At 36.0% G+C, this 15247-nt stretch overlaps 1 protein-coding gene across 1 annotated transcript; it reads left to right on the top strand.

The window, feature by feature from the left end:
• The first annotated feature begins 673 nt into the window (after positions 1–673).
• Positions 674–3216, top strand: LOC113235155 (60S ribosomal protein L35). Its single transcript, XM_026470756.1, has 3 exons — positions 674–802; positions 1141–1277; positions 2966–3216. Exons 1-3 carry the CDS (start codon positions 800–802, stop codon positions 3195–3197), a joined length of 372 nt encoding a protein of 123 aa, XP_026326541.1. The 5' UTR covers positions 674–799; the 3' UTR covers positions 3198–3216.
• The last annotated feature ends 12031 nt before the right edge of the window (positions 3217–15247 follow it).

Below are 15247 nucleotides of genomic sequence, written 5' to 3'. Positions count from 1 at the left end.
ATATACATAAATTACACGAAATCGTACTCACGTACACAAGCAATATTGTTGTCAATATTTTTGTGTGTATGTGCGACTAGCCAATGAGGTTATAACTACTACGTTACACTGTCGGATGACCAGCGAATCAGCGCTCGAAGGGCGTTTCGTTTCTGCAAGTACAGGTTTGAATTGCGTACGATTTTTCATGTATCGGATAAAATATATCGATAGTACACATCGATACCGAATGATACGATATTGTCGGATTGGTTCGATATATCGAGGGCATGTATCGATATTTTTATGAAAATCGATATATATCGAGCACTCCTACTTGCGACCGCGACGACGTCTATTTAGATCTAAAGGGTCGTATTCTAGAACTCTACTCAATGGTCAAGTCAGGATTTGAGTATGGTTTAAAGCACTCGAAATCATACTCGAGTTCCTGTCATTACGGTCGACATTACTGGAAATACGACCCTAATGGCAGGGACTTAAGTAGAATAAATAAGTCTGTGGTCGTTACAGTGTACATACATTCCATTCCACATAGATTTTCTTGATCAATTATATTTACAGCTAATTTATAATGTGATACACAGTATACTACTGAAATTTTTTAAGACTAATAAATGTTAAAAATGACATAACGATAGTTAGATTACGTAGAGATCCTAGCATACTTTAAAACCCATTAAATATTAGGAGGCTGAATAGCTAAGTGCACAATTTTGTTTATGAACGGAACGGAACTTTGAAAGTCTTTTAATGTCAAGTGTCGTAGTGCTTGGTGTATGAAGATAAAATTTTCAAAATGGTACGCGATAAATCTTTATATATTATATGAATCATCGTATAAAAAGATACACGCAATGCGTTACATATAATTCTTGTTATATTTATGGTTTTCATTAATTTATTTTACAGTATGTGTGCACCCGGAATGATTTACTTGTAATATATTTGTTTAGTTTATTTTGGCTTGTGAATTTTGATTTACGTGCTATATGATGAATGTAGGGCCACATATTCGTGTTACAATACCTATTTTAAGGTTTAGATTGTGTTTATTTCAAATATTATTTCATAACCTTACCGAAGTGTTTACTGCTCAAGAACTGTATAACTGATGAGATTTCATACTTTATTTTACAGGGCAAGGTTAAGTGCTCAGAACTGCGCACCAAGGACAAAAGGGAGCTATTCAAACAGCTTGAAGAGCTTAAGACAGAGCTGACAAACCTTCGGGTTGCTAAGGTCACTGGTGGAGTAGCGTCCAAGCTGTCAAAAATGTAAGTAGCCATGTCTTTAATTTTGGTTGGTATGACATTTAGTAGGGCTCAACTTTAGTATACGTGACGTCGAGTTGGGCGTTCAAATTAATTTTGGAGAGAGATAGACCTAGTCAAAAGGAACCCCTCCACAAATTTTCAGTTTTAGGACGCCAAAGGTTTTCGACAAATAATTTTTGAAAATCATGAAAATTAAACAAAAAAAATGCACTTGACAACTACGTAATGCGAAAATTATGTCAAAAAAGCACGCTGACATTTAATGTAATGTGTTTCGACATTCCACTGTAATTATATCGTGTTGTTTAGATTTTGAAAGTATATTATGTTTTATTCGTTTTCTAAATACTATTACTTATTTAATAGCATTTACATGAAATTTAAAATTTTATTTCTTATGAAGGTTATGTTGCAATAGTAATGATAATTCAATAACAATTTCGTAATTTCAACAATAAAACGCAATATTTGTTTTTTTCTTATTTCTCTTGGTTTTTCATGGTAAGCGTTTTAGCCATTTACAGAGTGTTTTTACTGCGTATTTATGTTGTTCGTTGTGTATAAAGATTGTTAGGTTTTTTCAATTACAATCTAAAAGTTAAAAGAAAGTCTCTCTGGGCAGAAACGAATTGGATTATTTAGGTTAAGTTAGGTTTTTTTTATACAAATGCGGAAGTCCCTCTGGGCAGAAATGAGTTGGATTATTTAGGTTAAGTTAGGTTTTTTATACAAATGCGGAAGTCCCCCTGGGCAGAAACAAATTGGATTATATAGGTTAAGTTAGGTTTTTTTCTTAATTCTTGTAGTAACCAGATATTTCTGCATCTTTTACAAAACCTAATCACGTCATTTTGTTGTAATAACATTACCTGTAAAAAAATATCAATTTGTAATTAAAAATATATAATAATTATTTGCACATAAATCACAAACTACACGATAACCATAAGCCACTTCGACATATGGTAGGTATATTATTTAAATAAGTAGAGTACTTACCTAAGTGACACCAGTATATTCTGCAAACTCTGGGTCGATCGAATTGGCAGGAATGGCGGATGGATGGGCGTTTAATACGAAGGAATTATACCAATTTTTCCAAATTGAGTACGTCGTTTCGACGTAGGTTATTCAATTACACATCGATTACGAGATTATACAGCTTTTCATTGAGTTTTTCACTATTAAAAAGTTTATGAGGCCAATGTCTCATTCATCCTATTTGGTCATCTCAGTAAATTTTTTGTTACTATTCTGACAGTGTTCATTGTTTGATTTGTGCCTGATGATTAACATTTAGGATGCTTGGTGCTTAGAATTGGTTTAAAAAAACACATCAAAATTAAAAAATTAGGGTACCTAAAGATATGTGGTCTAAGGTGTCGTTTTTCAACATTTTTAAAATTATGCCTATTGTTACTTAACTGACATGGATTTTTTATTTCATTTTTACTGTAACTGATACAACCTGGCCTCAGCCAGTGTTCGCTTGACATTGAGTTTTGGAATACCCAGTATATGGGTGCATTTCCTTTGCAATCGGTACAAATGTGTAGAAAAAAGTGCTTAGTCACACTTCCTTAACTTTCAGAGTGCATCATATTTTATAAAAAGTTTTCTTGTAAATAATTTGCAGCTAACTTTTTTACCCTCAAGAAATGTATTAATATTATAAATTTTTATTTTAGCCGTGTAGTAAGGAAAGCAATCGCCCGTGTCTACATTGTGTACCACCAAAAAATGAAGGTAAACCTCCGCAATCACTACAAGAACAAGAAATACAAGCCTCTTGACCTCAGAGTGAAGAAGACCCGTGCGATGCGTAAGGCCCTCACAAAACACGAGATGAAGATCAAGACAAAGAAAGAAATCAGGAAGAAGTCCCTGTTCCCTCCTAGAGTGTACGCTGTTAAAGCCTAAATAAAATTATAAGACTTCATTTGGTTTGTATTATTCATTATTAAATTGCTCAATAAAATAAAAGCACTATTATGTGTTCAATTTATAGTATTTTGGCCTAAATACAGAGTCAAGAAGAATTTATACAAGGGCAGTATACTTAGCCTACTTTCCTTTTGAACACCTGTGTTACCTGTACCAGTGTTTTAAGTGTTTGCTTCTGCACTGTTGTCATAGTTTACACATACAAGGGCCATCATTGACTATGTACACCTCAAGATTTATTTTTATTAGGGTGGCTTCGTTCAGCACCTCTGGTACCAAAACAAATTTTCTCTTTCGAGCTTGCCTTGATTTTAAATAAATAAAGAAATAACGCACACACTCAACATAGCCCCGCACTAGGGAAACCCTGTGTCGCGGGTGCCATGGACACACATATAGACAACCACAAATTACACCCAAACTCACGAGAGAAAAAAATTTAAAAGAACGTTTATAAAACAAAGTGGGCTTGAGTAGTTTGAAGATATCCACATGGTCAAAAGCAAACGCGACTATACATCTCCTTGACGTGACGAATCTTCCATAGCTCTGTGTGTATGCCTGTATGTTTTTTTTTTCTTTTAATAATAACACACATACTCAACATAGCCCCGCACTAGGGATACCCTGTGTCGCGGGTGCTATGGACACACACATAGACAACCACAAATTACACCCAAACTCACGACAGAAATAAATGTAGGCCATATAAATATTTCTCCCGGCCCGGGAATCGAACCTGGGACATCTGCGTGGCAGTCCGGCATGGTAACCGTTCGGCCACGGAGGCAGTTAGTTTTGGATCCCCAGAAGGCTGACCGCCATTTGTACTTACATTACTCTTTACATGGTATCTTGGAAGTTCGTTCTTTCTAACAGAAACCTACGCTTCCGATGACCACATTTGATATCGCCGATTTCCCCTTCAATTAGAATGCGCTTTTAAGGTTCTAGCAGGTCCCCAGAATCCAGTCACGCATTAGAATAGAATACGTTTATTTGCCAGAATACAGTAATTATACACATTTTAAATGCCATAGAGATGTGCAAATCGTCGCTTATCTAACAACACCGCTTTTATACAATAATATATGCAGGTAATTTTATTACAAGTAATTTTATAGGAGCGTGAAAAACGCTCCTATAAAATTACTTGAAATTACTAAAGCGGTGTTGTTTGCTAAGCGACTATTAATGGGATTTGATGTTTTGTTTCTACAGTTAATTTCGTTTCGAATGAATGTAAATCAGTATTTGTAAATTCTAATTATTACTATACATAGATGCAATATGTCAAAAAGCACCAATAACAATTTTAAAAGTATGTCCATGTAGCAATGTAATTTCACTTGGTAATTTATTGAAAATAATGGTATTGAAGCAGATACATTATAAATAATTTTATGGCAAAGACTTTAGCTCTAGTTTGTATTTGAATGACGTCACCACGTCTGATGAGTGTTTAGAAATTTACAGTTATTATTTAATATACATTCATGGTAAAGTCAAAATGTTTAGCTTTTTGAATAAAGATTTGCACTGTGATCGAACCACGCACCGCAAAGCGAATACACTTTTTCTGAACCTTAAACGCTCTTTCTAAAACTACTGAGGCCGTCAACTCAACTACTTGAGAGACAGTTTGTCAAGTAGCCTTCGTAGAACGTAAACAATTCTATTTTTTTTTATTATTCAGTATACGAGTATAATAAGTGCGAATGTGCGAGCATTCAACTCGCTTGATGGAAAATGACGATGACGTCGACGATGAAGCATGCACACCCAAGTTGACCCAAGTAATGCTTATTCACTCTTGCCTTGAACAGGTGCAAGTTATTGCGTTTAGGGAGTTTCGCTCCATATCCGCTCGTCACATAAATGTGGCAGCTTTGTGGCAGCGTAACGTTTGTGCGAATCTGATATAGAACCCCAGCCTACGTCTAGTCCCCCGAAGGTGGAAAGGGGAAGAGGAATTAAATCGTGCAATTCCATCGCAAACTCTCTGTCGTATATCCTGTTTAACTTTATAAAATTTGCTCGATTTGTTCCTTCCAGCTAGTTCCAGCTAAGGTGCTTGTCGATTGTTAGCACAAGAAAGAGACGTGTCAACTTTTGTCTACAATGTATCTATCAGCATTGTAGTTTATTTTAATGGGTACCTATAGAATTTGAGCTGTAAGATGATATGAGTTTAGTTTTAAGATGTTATGAGTTTAGTTTTACTTATAATATTTAAATCATGTGTGTGCATCTGTCCATCCAACTTATTACGTCTGTCAGTGCTTTATTTTATTTCTATCGGTGTTAAACGTCGCTTTGTTTTCACATTTTATTATAAGAGTTGTTTTGTTGGTAGGTCAATGAGTTGTATCGTCAGCAAATTGTATACAATTATGATGAATGATCTGGGAGATCGTTAATGTAAAGGAGGAACAGTAACGGGGCTAGAACACTCTGTTGCGGGATTCCTGCATTAGTCCTTTTTACAGTGCGATCTGAAGATTTGTTTTTGTAATATAAATAAATATTAAATTTTAATATAGACAACATAAACAACTAAAGCACTTATGGAAATCGGGAAAAAAACGACGGTAGGTACCACAAAGGAAAGTAGGAAAGTTAGTTTCCATTCACCCTACCGGGGTTTGAACCCGGAACCTCAGAGACTGCGACATTATGAAAACCCGTATGCAAGCCACTCGACGACGACGAAGGTCGTTCAAAATATTTAATTGTTTATTTTTATTTTGTTATGTACTGTTTATTTTTTGTTATTCCACATGTTTCTGTATATATGTTTCAAGTTTGTGTAGATTATATTGGTCAATTCAATACTAGGAACGATCATGTTCATCAAAGATTGACAAGAGCCTCGTTTTAAAGTATTAATATCAGTGTCGCGAGCATTTCCGCCCATACCGTTACATAAATAAATACAAATATATCTAAATTTTGCAAATTTATTGCCGTCGCGTCGTCAATCAGCAATTTGGTTTTTGTATTTTATTCGTATTCAGTTCCCCCGCCTTACACGTTCGGGGAACTGTTAGTTACAAACTTAGTACATTTTGTGCGTTAGTATCTTTGTGATTGTTTCATCACAGACGGCAAGCCGTTTGCCAACTTGGGAGCCTAAATGAGCTCTTATAGCAACCTTGATTTTAAACCCGTAAATTCAAAAGTCAAATTATATGACCAGAAAAACAAGGCAGTTGAAATTTATATTAAACATACATAACTTTAAATCTAGTCATACTAAAGTCTCGTAGTAAAACTGTTTCATGGTGTCAGCAACCGAGGGTACGGTGTTTTGCCTCATGATCTGGAACTTGGCTACAAGGCCTGCATCGCCTAAGGGCGCGTTTCCATTATGTCGTAACGTTTTATTTGTTGGACGACTGTTGCTTTTAGCCTGTTGCCATATCACGACTATCTGTCGTGACTGTGTCGTGGACGTTTATTTATCGTTGAACGACTGTCGTGTCTAGCTGTTTCCACTAGATCGTGATGTTTATAATTATTATTATTAATTTTCGGTTCACGGCAGCCGCCTTGTCAAGAATGACATTTAATCGTATTGTTCCATCTATGAACAACTCATTTAAATATACAAGCCGCGACACTAAACTGCACGACTATCTGTCGTCACAATATAATGGGAACGCGCCCTTAGTCTTGGGGCTTGTTAGCATAATTAGAATAAGAACTACTAGTATGTTTTTAGTGGGGGAATTAAACAAGTGGTTTACGCCAACGATGTGATATTGGTGGAGTGCCAATCTAGGGTGAGCATAGAGGCTATCACTTCCACGGATTTACGTTTATTTGTTACAGTATTACATCTAATGATTGTCGATAAATGTGGGACTGTAATCAAATGAATTTCTCTCCTGCAAATTATCATCAATGACTGTCAAAAGATAGGCATAAAGACGTATCATCAAGTTCGTAGACAACTTTATCGAGAGTTTCATGTAGACCAGACCACGGCGTTAGCGATAAGATTGTCAAAACAATGTTTTGGAGGTTTTATTATGCTAAAGTTAGCGCTACGCCAAATCGGAAAATAAAATATCTGAAAGTTCTAACTGACCTGTAATGCACTTGAAGCACCTCAAATTCTTTGTTATAAGATTGATTTTGTGTAAGTTAGATTGATAGTATTTAGAGCACAGAATTAGCACCTTTAGATTGAAAATTACCAAACAATTCCAACTTTTTGGGAATCGCAAAATAAGTTTTGAAATTGTGACATATTCATAGTATTTAATTTATTACTCTTGGAGTATTGAATGTAATGGGATAGAAAATAACCATGAACAATTTAATTTTTTTTAAATAAGAAATAAGTGCGCATTAGACCTTCATCTCACCTGAAGGAAAGTGACGATGGGGTTGAGGATGTAGCAAGCACACCTTAAATAATGCCTATTCACTCTCGCCTTGAAAAGGTCCAAGTTATAGCGTTCGGGGAACAAGCCTGCAGGTAGGGAATTCCACTCTCTAGCCGCTCGCCATACAAATGTGGAAGCGAAACGCTTCGTGCGAATCCGGGGAATATCCACAACATAGGGGTGGAAAGGGGAAGGCGGAATCAAATTATGCAATTCCATCGCACACTCCGTGATATATTCTATAGAATACCGATAGCTGGCAACTCTACGGCGGTGTTCAAGGCTCTGCAGCTTCGCCTCTACTATTTCCGAGTCACCTATAAGCTTCTTAGTATGCTTGTCTATTAAATCCAAGGTGGCCGGTTGGTATTTAGCTGAGCCATCCCATACGTGGCAGGTACTCCATACACGACTGGACTTGTGCTTGGTACAGTTGAAACAACTGTCCCGGTGTGAAGTAACGCCTCGCCTTGGAAAGGATACCAAGCTTCTTGGCTGCATTTTTGGCCATGGATTCAATGTATCTGCCGAAGTTCAGATTGGACGACAGGTCCACTCCAAGTAGGTGAAGACGGTCGGCTGTCGGTAAGGATATATCACGAAAAGTCGGAGTCAGGTGAAAGGGACTCCGTTTAGTGGAGAAAAGACACGCCAGCGTTTTGGTAGCATTAAATTTGACAAGATTGGCATCGCCCCAATCGGAGACTGCCTTAAGGCAGTCAAATTCAAACGACTAACCATGGACTCTCGACAAGACTGGATTTCTTCTCCACTGACCCTTGCATTGGTCAAGTACCTGTCCACAACTGTGCTGTCATCAGCATACCCAAAGGTACTTGGAATCAACATATCGTTTATGTGCAGCAGAAAGAGGGTTGCGGATAGTACAGAACCCTGAGGAACTCAGGCATCTGTCGCCCGAAGTTCGGAAGAGTAGCCTTCTAAGACCACTCGAATCGAACGTTCACTCAAGAAATCCGAAATCCAATTGCAAAGGTCAGTGGAAAGCGCATAAGAGGGAAGCTTGCGTGCCAGGCCCAGTCAAAGGCCGTAGAAACGTCTAAAGACACTGCAATGGCTTCGCCATGCCCTTCTATAGCCTCGCTCCATAAGTGAGAGGCGTACACAAGAAGATCCCCAGTAGATCGCCCTCTTCGGAATCCGTACTGGCGATCACTGAGAAGATCGTTGTCTTCAAGGTACGACAGGAGACGGTCGTTAAGTACACGTTCCATAGTCTTGCAGAGTATGGAAGTGACTGAGATAGGTCTACAGTTGACAGGGCAACTCTGCTTCCTTTTTTAGGCACTGGTTGCACATTTGCAAGCTTCCACGACCTGAGAACTACACCAGTCTATACCTAATATACAAAAACTAGTCGCTATGTGGTCACTTTTATACTGAATTTTTTAATGATGATTTTTCGGAATGAAAACTACTCAATAGGGTCACTTTTTCACCAATAACGGTGCCGTGATGTCTTTGCATATATAGAATCAACACTAAATGCGGCGTTTACATATACCAACGACGCGGGAGTGGAATTTCGAACATGTGAAAGAGACCCATATAGAGGGTCTGTGCCTGTGCCATAGTCAGTTCCAAATTATGAACAAAGATTTTTAAATTCTAAAAAATTACTAACTCACTTCACTTTTTAATTAGATCACTATCATTCTAATTCTATGCGAATTGCAAAACTCAGGAGCTAAAGCGCATTGCATGATATAATAAAATGAATCATTTTTGGATGTTTAGAGTAATATATTCACGAATTAAATCGTTTTGGCTGTGACTGTAGACCGAACACATCTCTGTGTATAGCAGTTCCGAACAGTATTTTATGGAGAGGATCATATCTTGCATACTTCAAAGCGGTCAAAGCGTCATTGGAAAGGTCTCACTTCAATAGAACTGAGCACAAAAGAAGAGGGCTAGGTAATGGCCGACACAATGGAACTCTGTTTGGACTAGCCCTCACACAATGGTCGCACGCGAAACTTATTTTATTCCTTCAACAGTTTTTTCTTCTTTATCCTTATGGCTGAGAGTACCAGTATAGAATATAATATGTATTGTTTTGTAAGTGAAAATAGATGGCATCATTTTTAGGAAATATTATTTATTTTTATAATGTGCTACTTTAACTCAATCGTACATTGTTGTATGGTCGATGAGTAATTCATAATTCATTTATTCATTGTGTCATGTGGATTAACAGAGGTGTTACATAATAGTATTCCAGCACATGAACCCTGTAAGGGCACTACAATGATAATAACGAACTAATTATTGATCTCGTATACAAGCTGTGTCATTAATTATTACGATTATTATGAAATTTATCAAAACTAATTTAAAAATTTAGATCGAAGCATGATAAGTGATACAAGTTTTTTTTACCATTCAATTAATTAATTTATGGTTAAAATTGGACAAAATAATGCTCAAAGAAAATAAATTATTAACACAAAAAATAATAATAATATTAGTCCTAACAAATGTTCGTAAATTATGATAATTTTATTATGGCAAAAACGTGTTAAAAATTAAAGTAGGTACCTATGTGAAAACCAGTTGAATAATAGTAAATGCCAATAATTAAGTATAAAAACATAAAGTCTATATAATTATGTCATGTCATGAAAGAAATGTTTATAGAGAATTATTATTAATATTTATGCAGTTATTGTATTATCATTCAAATATTCACCAATTGACCAATTGTATAATAAGTTTTTTGTATTAGTAGGTCTTTTAGTTTATTTATAAATGATGACGTATTTTGTTCTGATTTGATGTTTTCCGGTATTTTATTGAAAAACTTAGAATAATAAATTAATAACGCATAGAAACCTAGTCCGCACACGCTAAGTGAGGCAAATTGTAGGGCGCCCTATGGGCCTATGGGCCAAGTCATCGTCAGTTCTCCAAAATCGTGTATAAATAACTTTCAGGTTCAGGTTCTTAATTGTTATCGTGTACTTTTCATGTAAACATACCCACAGATAATATCAGGCTATTTATATATTCAAATTCGATAGTCGCACTTAAACTCGTTTGTAGGTTTTTGTTCATATATGAGTTAAATAAAAATTGGGTAGTATTTAATAAGGTGCCTACAGATTTGCTCGACATTGTCGATCGACAGTAACGATTGAGAATTATAGACGTTTTCGAGGAGTTTTAGAGTGCTTATTACGAATGTAGCATTAATTTCTAAATCCAAGATGGTTGACAACAATTTTCAAAAATGTATTTTTGGTAAACCATAAGGAAATGGCATGTATATCTGAATACAAGATGGCGGACAAGACTTCTAATTCTTCTTCTAATTCTTCACCATCTTGGATTTAGAAACATGTGCTATATTCGGAATGAGCAGCCCCAAATACCTCGAAAACGATCCCCAACTTGCCATTATATGAAAAATCGTGCCCGCCATCTTGGATTTAGAAATGAGTGCCATATTCGTAATGAGCACCCCCAAATACTTCGAAAATGATACCCATGTTGCATTTATTTCAAAAGTCGTGTCCGCCATCTTGGATTTAGAAATAAATGCCATATTCGTGATGAGCACCTCGAATACCTCGAAAACGATTCCCATGTTGCATTTATTTGAAAAGACGTGTCCGCAATTTTGGATTTAGAAATGAGAAAAGTCGTGTCCGCCTTCGTGTATTCAGATATAAATGCCATTTCCATAAGGATTACCAAAAATAAATTTTTGAAAATTCCTGTCACTTGACGTTGTCGATCAACAGTAACGATCGACAAAATCGAGCATATCTGTAGGCACCTGATCGACAGTAACGATCGACAAACTCGAGCAAATCTGTAGACACCTCTAACTTAGCGATGAGTTAAGCAAGATACAATTTCCCCACTTTTGAGGGAAATGTTATTCCATGGCATCATTATTTGTATATTTGTGTGCGTGCCGACGAGCGTAAATACAAGTTGCTTACGCCTACATGAATTTCATTTTGTGCCTCACTTGTGACAGTTACTTTTTTATGAAACTATCATTCTATGCGTTATTATTCTAAGTTGAAAAATTTAATTGACATAGCTAGGGGGCTTGATCTATACATTTCCATTTTCGATGTTGGGTACAGTCAACAGCGTATCAAACTATACACTTTTTTCACAAATCGCCTCTAGAGCAATCGAACAAGATTTGTCAATGTTTATAGCTATCAAGCTATAAACAATAACTTATTATCAAATAAATGAATGATTTATTGGTAACATTGTTATATGGTTATACGTTACAAGTAGTCATTCAACATTTTGTAAAACGAACATTACATTAAAATTACATTTCACGTCAGTCTTATGTAATTCAAACCTACATTCATATTATCAAAGCGTTCGTATATGTACAAGGTATTTACATACAAATTAAACCTGGGTTACTATGTATATCCTGGGATGCAAAAGGCTATTATATCACACCTTCTTGCTTTTCGGTTTAATTTAAAGTAAAAACCGCCGTAATTGTATGAAAAACACTACGCATAGCAATGTCACTTTAGACTATCTTCTCGTGTGGTTTTTACACACAAATGATACACAAGGTAAGGCACATACGTTTTATAAGCTGAAAATATAAGTTCAGTGCGATTATACAAACGATAACAAGAAACAAAGTAGTAAAATTAAAATATATATATACCTATATATATTTAATTTTACTAATTTATTTTAGAATATTATGTAATATATTTATAAAATTTTATAAAATCTATTTACAATTAGATATTATGATGACACTTACAAGCAAATTGTTAGTTGTTATGCAAGGCTGCAAAGTTGTTGTTTGACGCGAGTGCTTGTATTGAAACCTGAGCAAGCGAAGGAGTATAAAGCGAATGGTGCAAAAACAGAATACTTAGAGTAGCGAGGGTTTCAAGGCACGAGACGCAAAGCAACTTTGTTGCCGAGCGAAACACATAACTTTTCACCTCACTATGGCGAGGACAATGGTAGATGGCAGAAAACAGTGAAAAACAGTTATATTCATTTATACATCAAAAAAGAATTTAATAATGGTAGTTTACTTGACTGTTACATAATGAAAGGCATTAAAATACGAGTGTGGGTCTTAGAGGATGGAAAAATAAGGTGTGGGTTTATGAAACGAGCGGACAGGAATTTCATAGAAACAAACCGTAGAGTCGGCCCCAATTATCATATCGTTCGATATCAAGTAACGTGTGAAATTTTTTTTTTTTCAGTTTCATTTCGAATAAAACGCGGTCACCCGTGCGATTGGCGGGCGTCGCCCGCGCACTCTGCGGTCGGTTCGCTGGCGGCGCGTTACACGCGCGCGGGTTGGGCCTTTCTTTCCTACGCCATTTTGTGATTGATTTTCGATTTGGCAGTGCGTGTCAATTTATCAAGTTATGGATGTTGAAGTCGATCAATTAATTTCCTACTAGTTACCATTTTTCTTAAAAGTTCTGAATAAGTAGATACGGACATCCGAATAAAATTAAAGAATTTATCTTCTTGTGTTTTTTTAACTCATTAATAAGAACAACGAATAATCCGTAACGATTTTTTTCCGGTATCAGAGGATGCACCCTGAATCTTTTAGGCCTTCTTTTAATTCTTCGATGAAGTAAGTATAACGCGATAGCTCGTTTTTGATGTGAGTCCATGGCGACGTCTGAGACTTAACTGACGATCTCAATCGATCGTAAATAACCTCGCGCCTTGCGATCCTCTCCCGCCAAGTTTGCGGGCCGTTCCGCAACCGCGGCGGCTACGTGACCGCACAAACCTGCGGTATCGTGAGTGTTGAAATAAAACAGCTGTCTCTTACTGACACAGTGTCAGTTAGAGAACGGCACTTATTCATCTTCAATATTGAGCACAACAGCGTACAGTACAGATGGCGTATAGTTCTAAGTATCGTCTCTTGTGTGGTTACTAGAAAGGCCGGAAACAGAAAATTTTAAGATTTTCAATGACTTCTAAAATCATTACCATGGAGATCTATGGCCTAGGTACCTTACCTATTCCTTACACGATAACATGATAAGGTCAACAAAACAATTTTTTATTCCTGTTCTACGAATCTAGCTCATAGGGGATGGGTGTGGGAATGTTGACAGATAATTTGTTTGTTGTTTTATGTTAATGTAATATTGATATTTTAATCCACATATACTCTATTCCTAAATTCGTAAATAGTCATTGTAGTAGTAACCGTTTTCGAGGTTATTGCGAAGTTATGATTTTAAATTTCTACAGGACGGGAATAATAATTACAACTACGAGGTTATGTCACGCTTCTGTTTTCATACAATATTTTTTTGCGTACGTACCATGTTTAGTAGGTTAGTAGAAAAAAGGTAACGTTTAGATACACGAAAAACATTTATTTGAATGATATAGGACCGTGAGATGTCACCTTTAGGACTTTCCTTACTTTATTTTCTTTGTAAGACAATACACGTATAGAGGCACGATGTAACTTGTTTAACAGAACACAAAGTATGCAACTTTTAAAATAATTTTAAAATATGTAACTTTCTTTTTTTTCAGCAGCGTAATTTTTGAAGGTATAAATTATATTATATTTCAATTATATTGTGAATAGATCTTAGAATAATAACGCATAGAAACCTAGCCCGCACACGCTAAGTGAGGCAAGTTAAAGGCTTCCACACGGGCTCCCAGGAGCGCGCGGGCTGTTAGTTCTCAAGGTCAAATTGCACCGCGAACAGCTCCAAAATTTTTTGCTAAAAATGACGAAATGTGCGGTAAATGGGTGTAAAAATAGAACAGACAAACATAAAATAGACACTAACGTCACATTCCACAAGTAAGTAATGCGTTTCAACTCATATTTTTATGTAATTATTCACTAAAACATAAAAATAATTTCGCGGCAACAAGATACGAAAGTGTTGCAAAGTAACGAATTTTTTTTCTCCCCATTTTGCTATTCTGTATCAAAATAATTATATTACGTAAATTTTAGTGGTGCCTGTAATTTCGATTTATTTGCGCATCTTGAACTAATATTTACTTGAATAAACATTAAATGTTTTCGTTAACTCCTGTAAGTGATTGGGACACTTAATTATTTTATAATACTTTTAACGGCTCTGCGTTCATGCTTCATTGAATAATTATTTATTTTAATTTTATTTTAATTGCAGCACATGTTGCAACAAATTTACAGTATATATTCATTTCTACTATAGTGTTGGCACCACCAGTACAACATCAAGCGAAATATTTGATATTGAAATATTTTATTTTCTTAAAAGGGGAGTATTCTTAAGCGATTTTTTAATCTATTTTAACAGTTATTTTCTTTAATGTTTGCTTATGGCATTTTCGGTTTTAGGTTTCGAATATGGCACTTATTTCTAAGTCAAAGATGGCGGGCGCGATTTTTCGAATACTGGCGAGTTGGGTATCGTTTTCGAGGTATTTGGGAATGTTCAATACAAATATGGCACTCATTTCTAAATCCAAGATGGCAAACACGACAGTTCAAACACAAGCGATATTCGTAATGAGCACCCCCAAATACCTCGAAAACGATACCCAACTTGCCATTATTTGAAAAATCGTGCCCGCCATCTTGAATTTACAAATAGTGCCATA

Source organism: Hyposmocoma kahamanoa, unplaced genomic scaffold, assembly GCF_003589595.1.
Source record: "Hyposmocoma kahamanoa isolate Upper Pololo Valley unplaced genomic scaffold, ASM358959v1 102, whole genome shotgun sequence".
Taxonomy (NCBI): domain Eukaryota; kingdom Metazoa; phylum Arthropoda; class Insecta; order Lepidoptera; family Cosmopterigidae; genus Hyposmocoma; species Hyposmocoma kahamanoa.
The sequence above is the reverse complement of the archived record's forward strand: the minus strand, read 5'-3'. Positions and strand labels throughout refer to the sequence as shown.

Coding starts and splice junctions, on each gene's coding strand:
- LOC113235155 (XM_026470756.1), top strand. Junction 1,278..2,965: donor GCGTCCAAGCTGTCAAAAAT/GTAAGTAGCCAT, acceptor TTTTTATTTTAG/CCGTGTAGTAAGGAAAGCAA.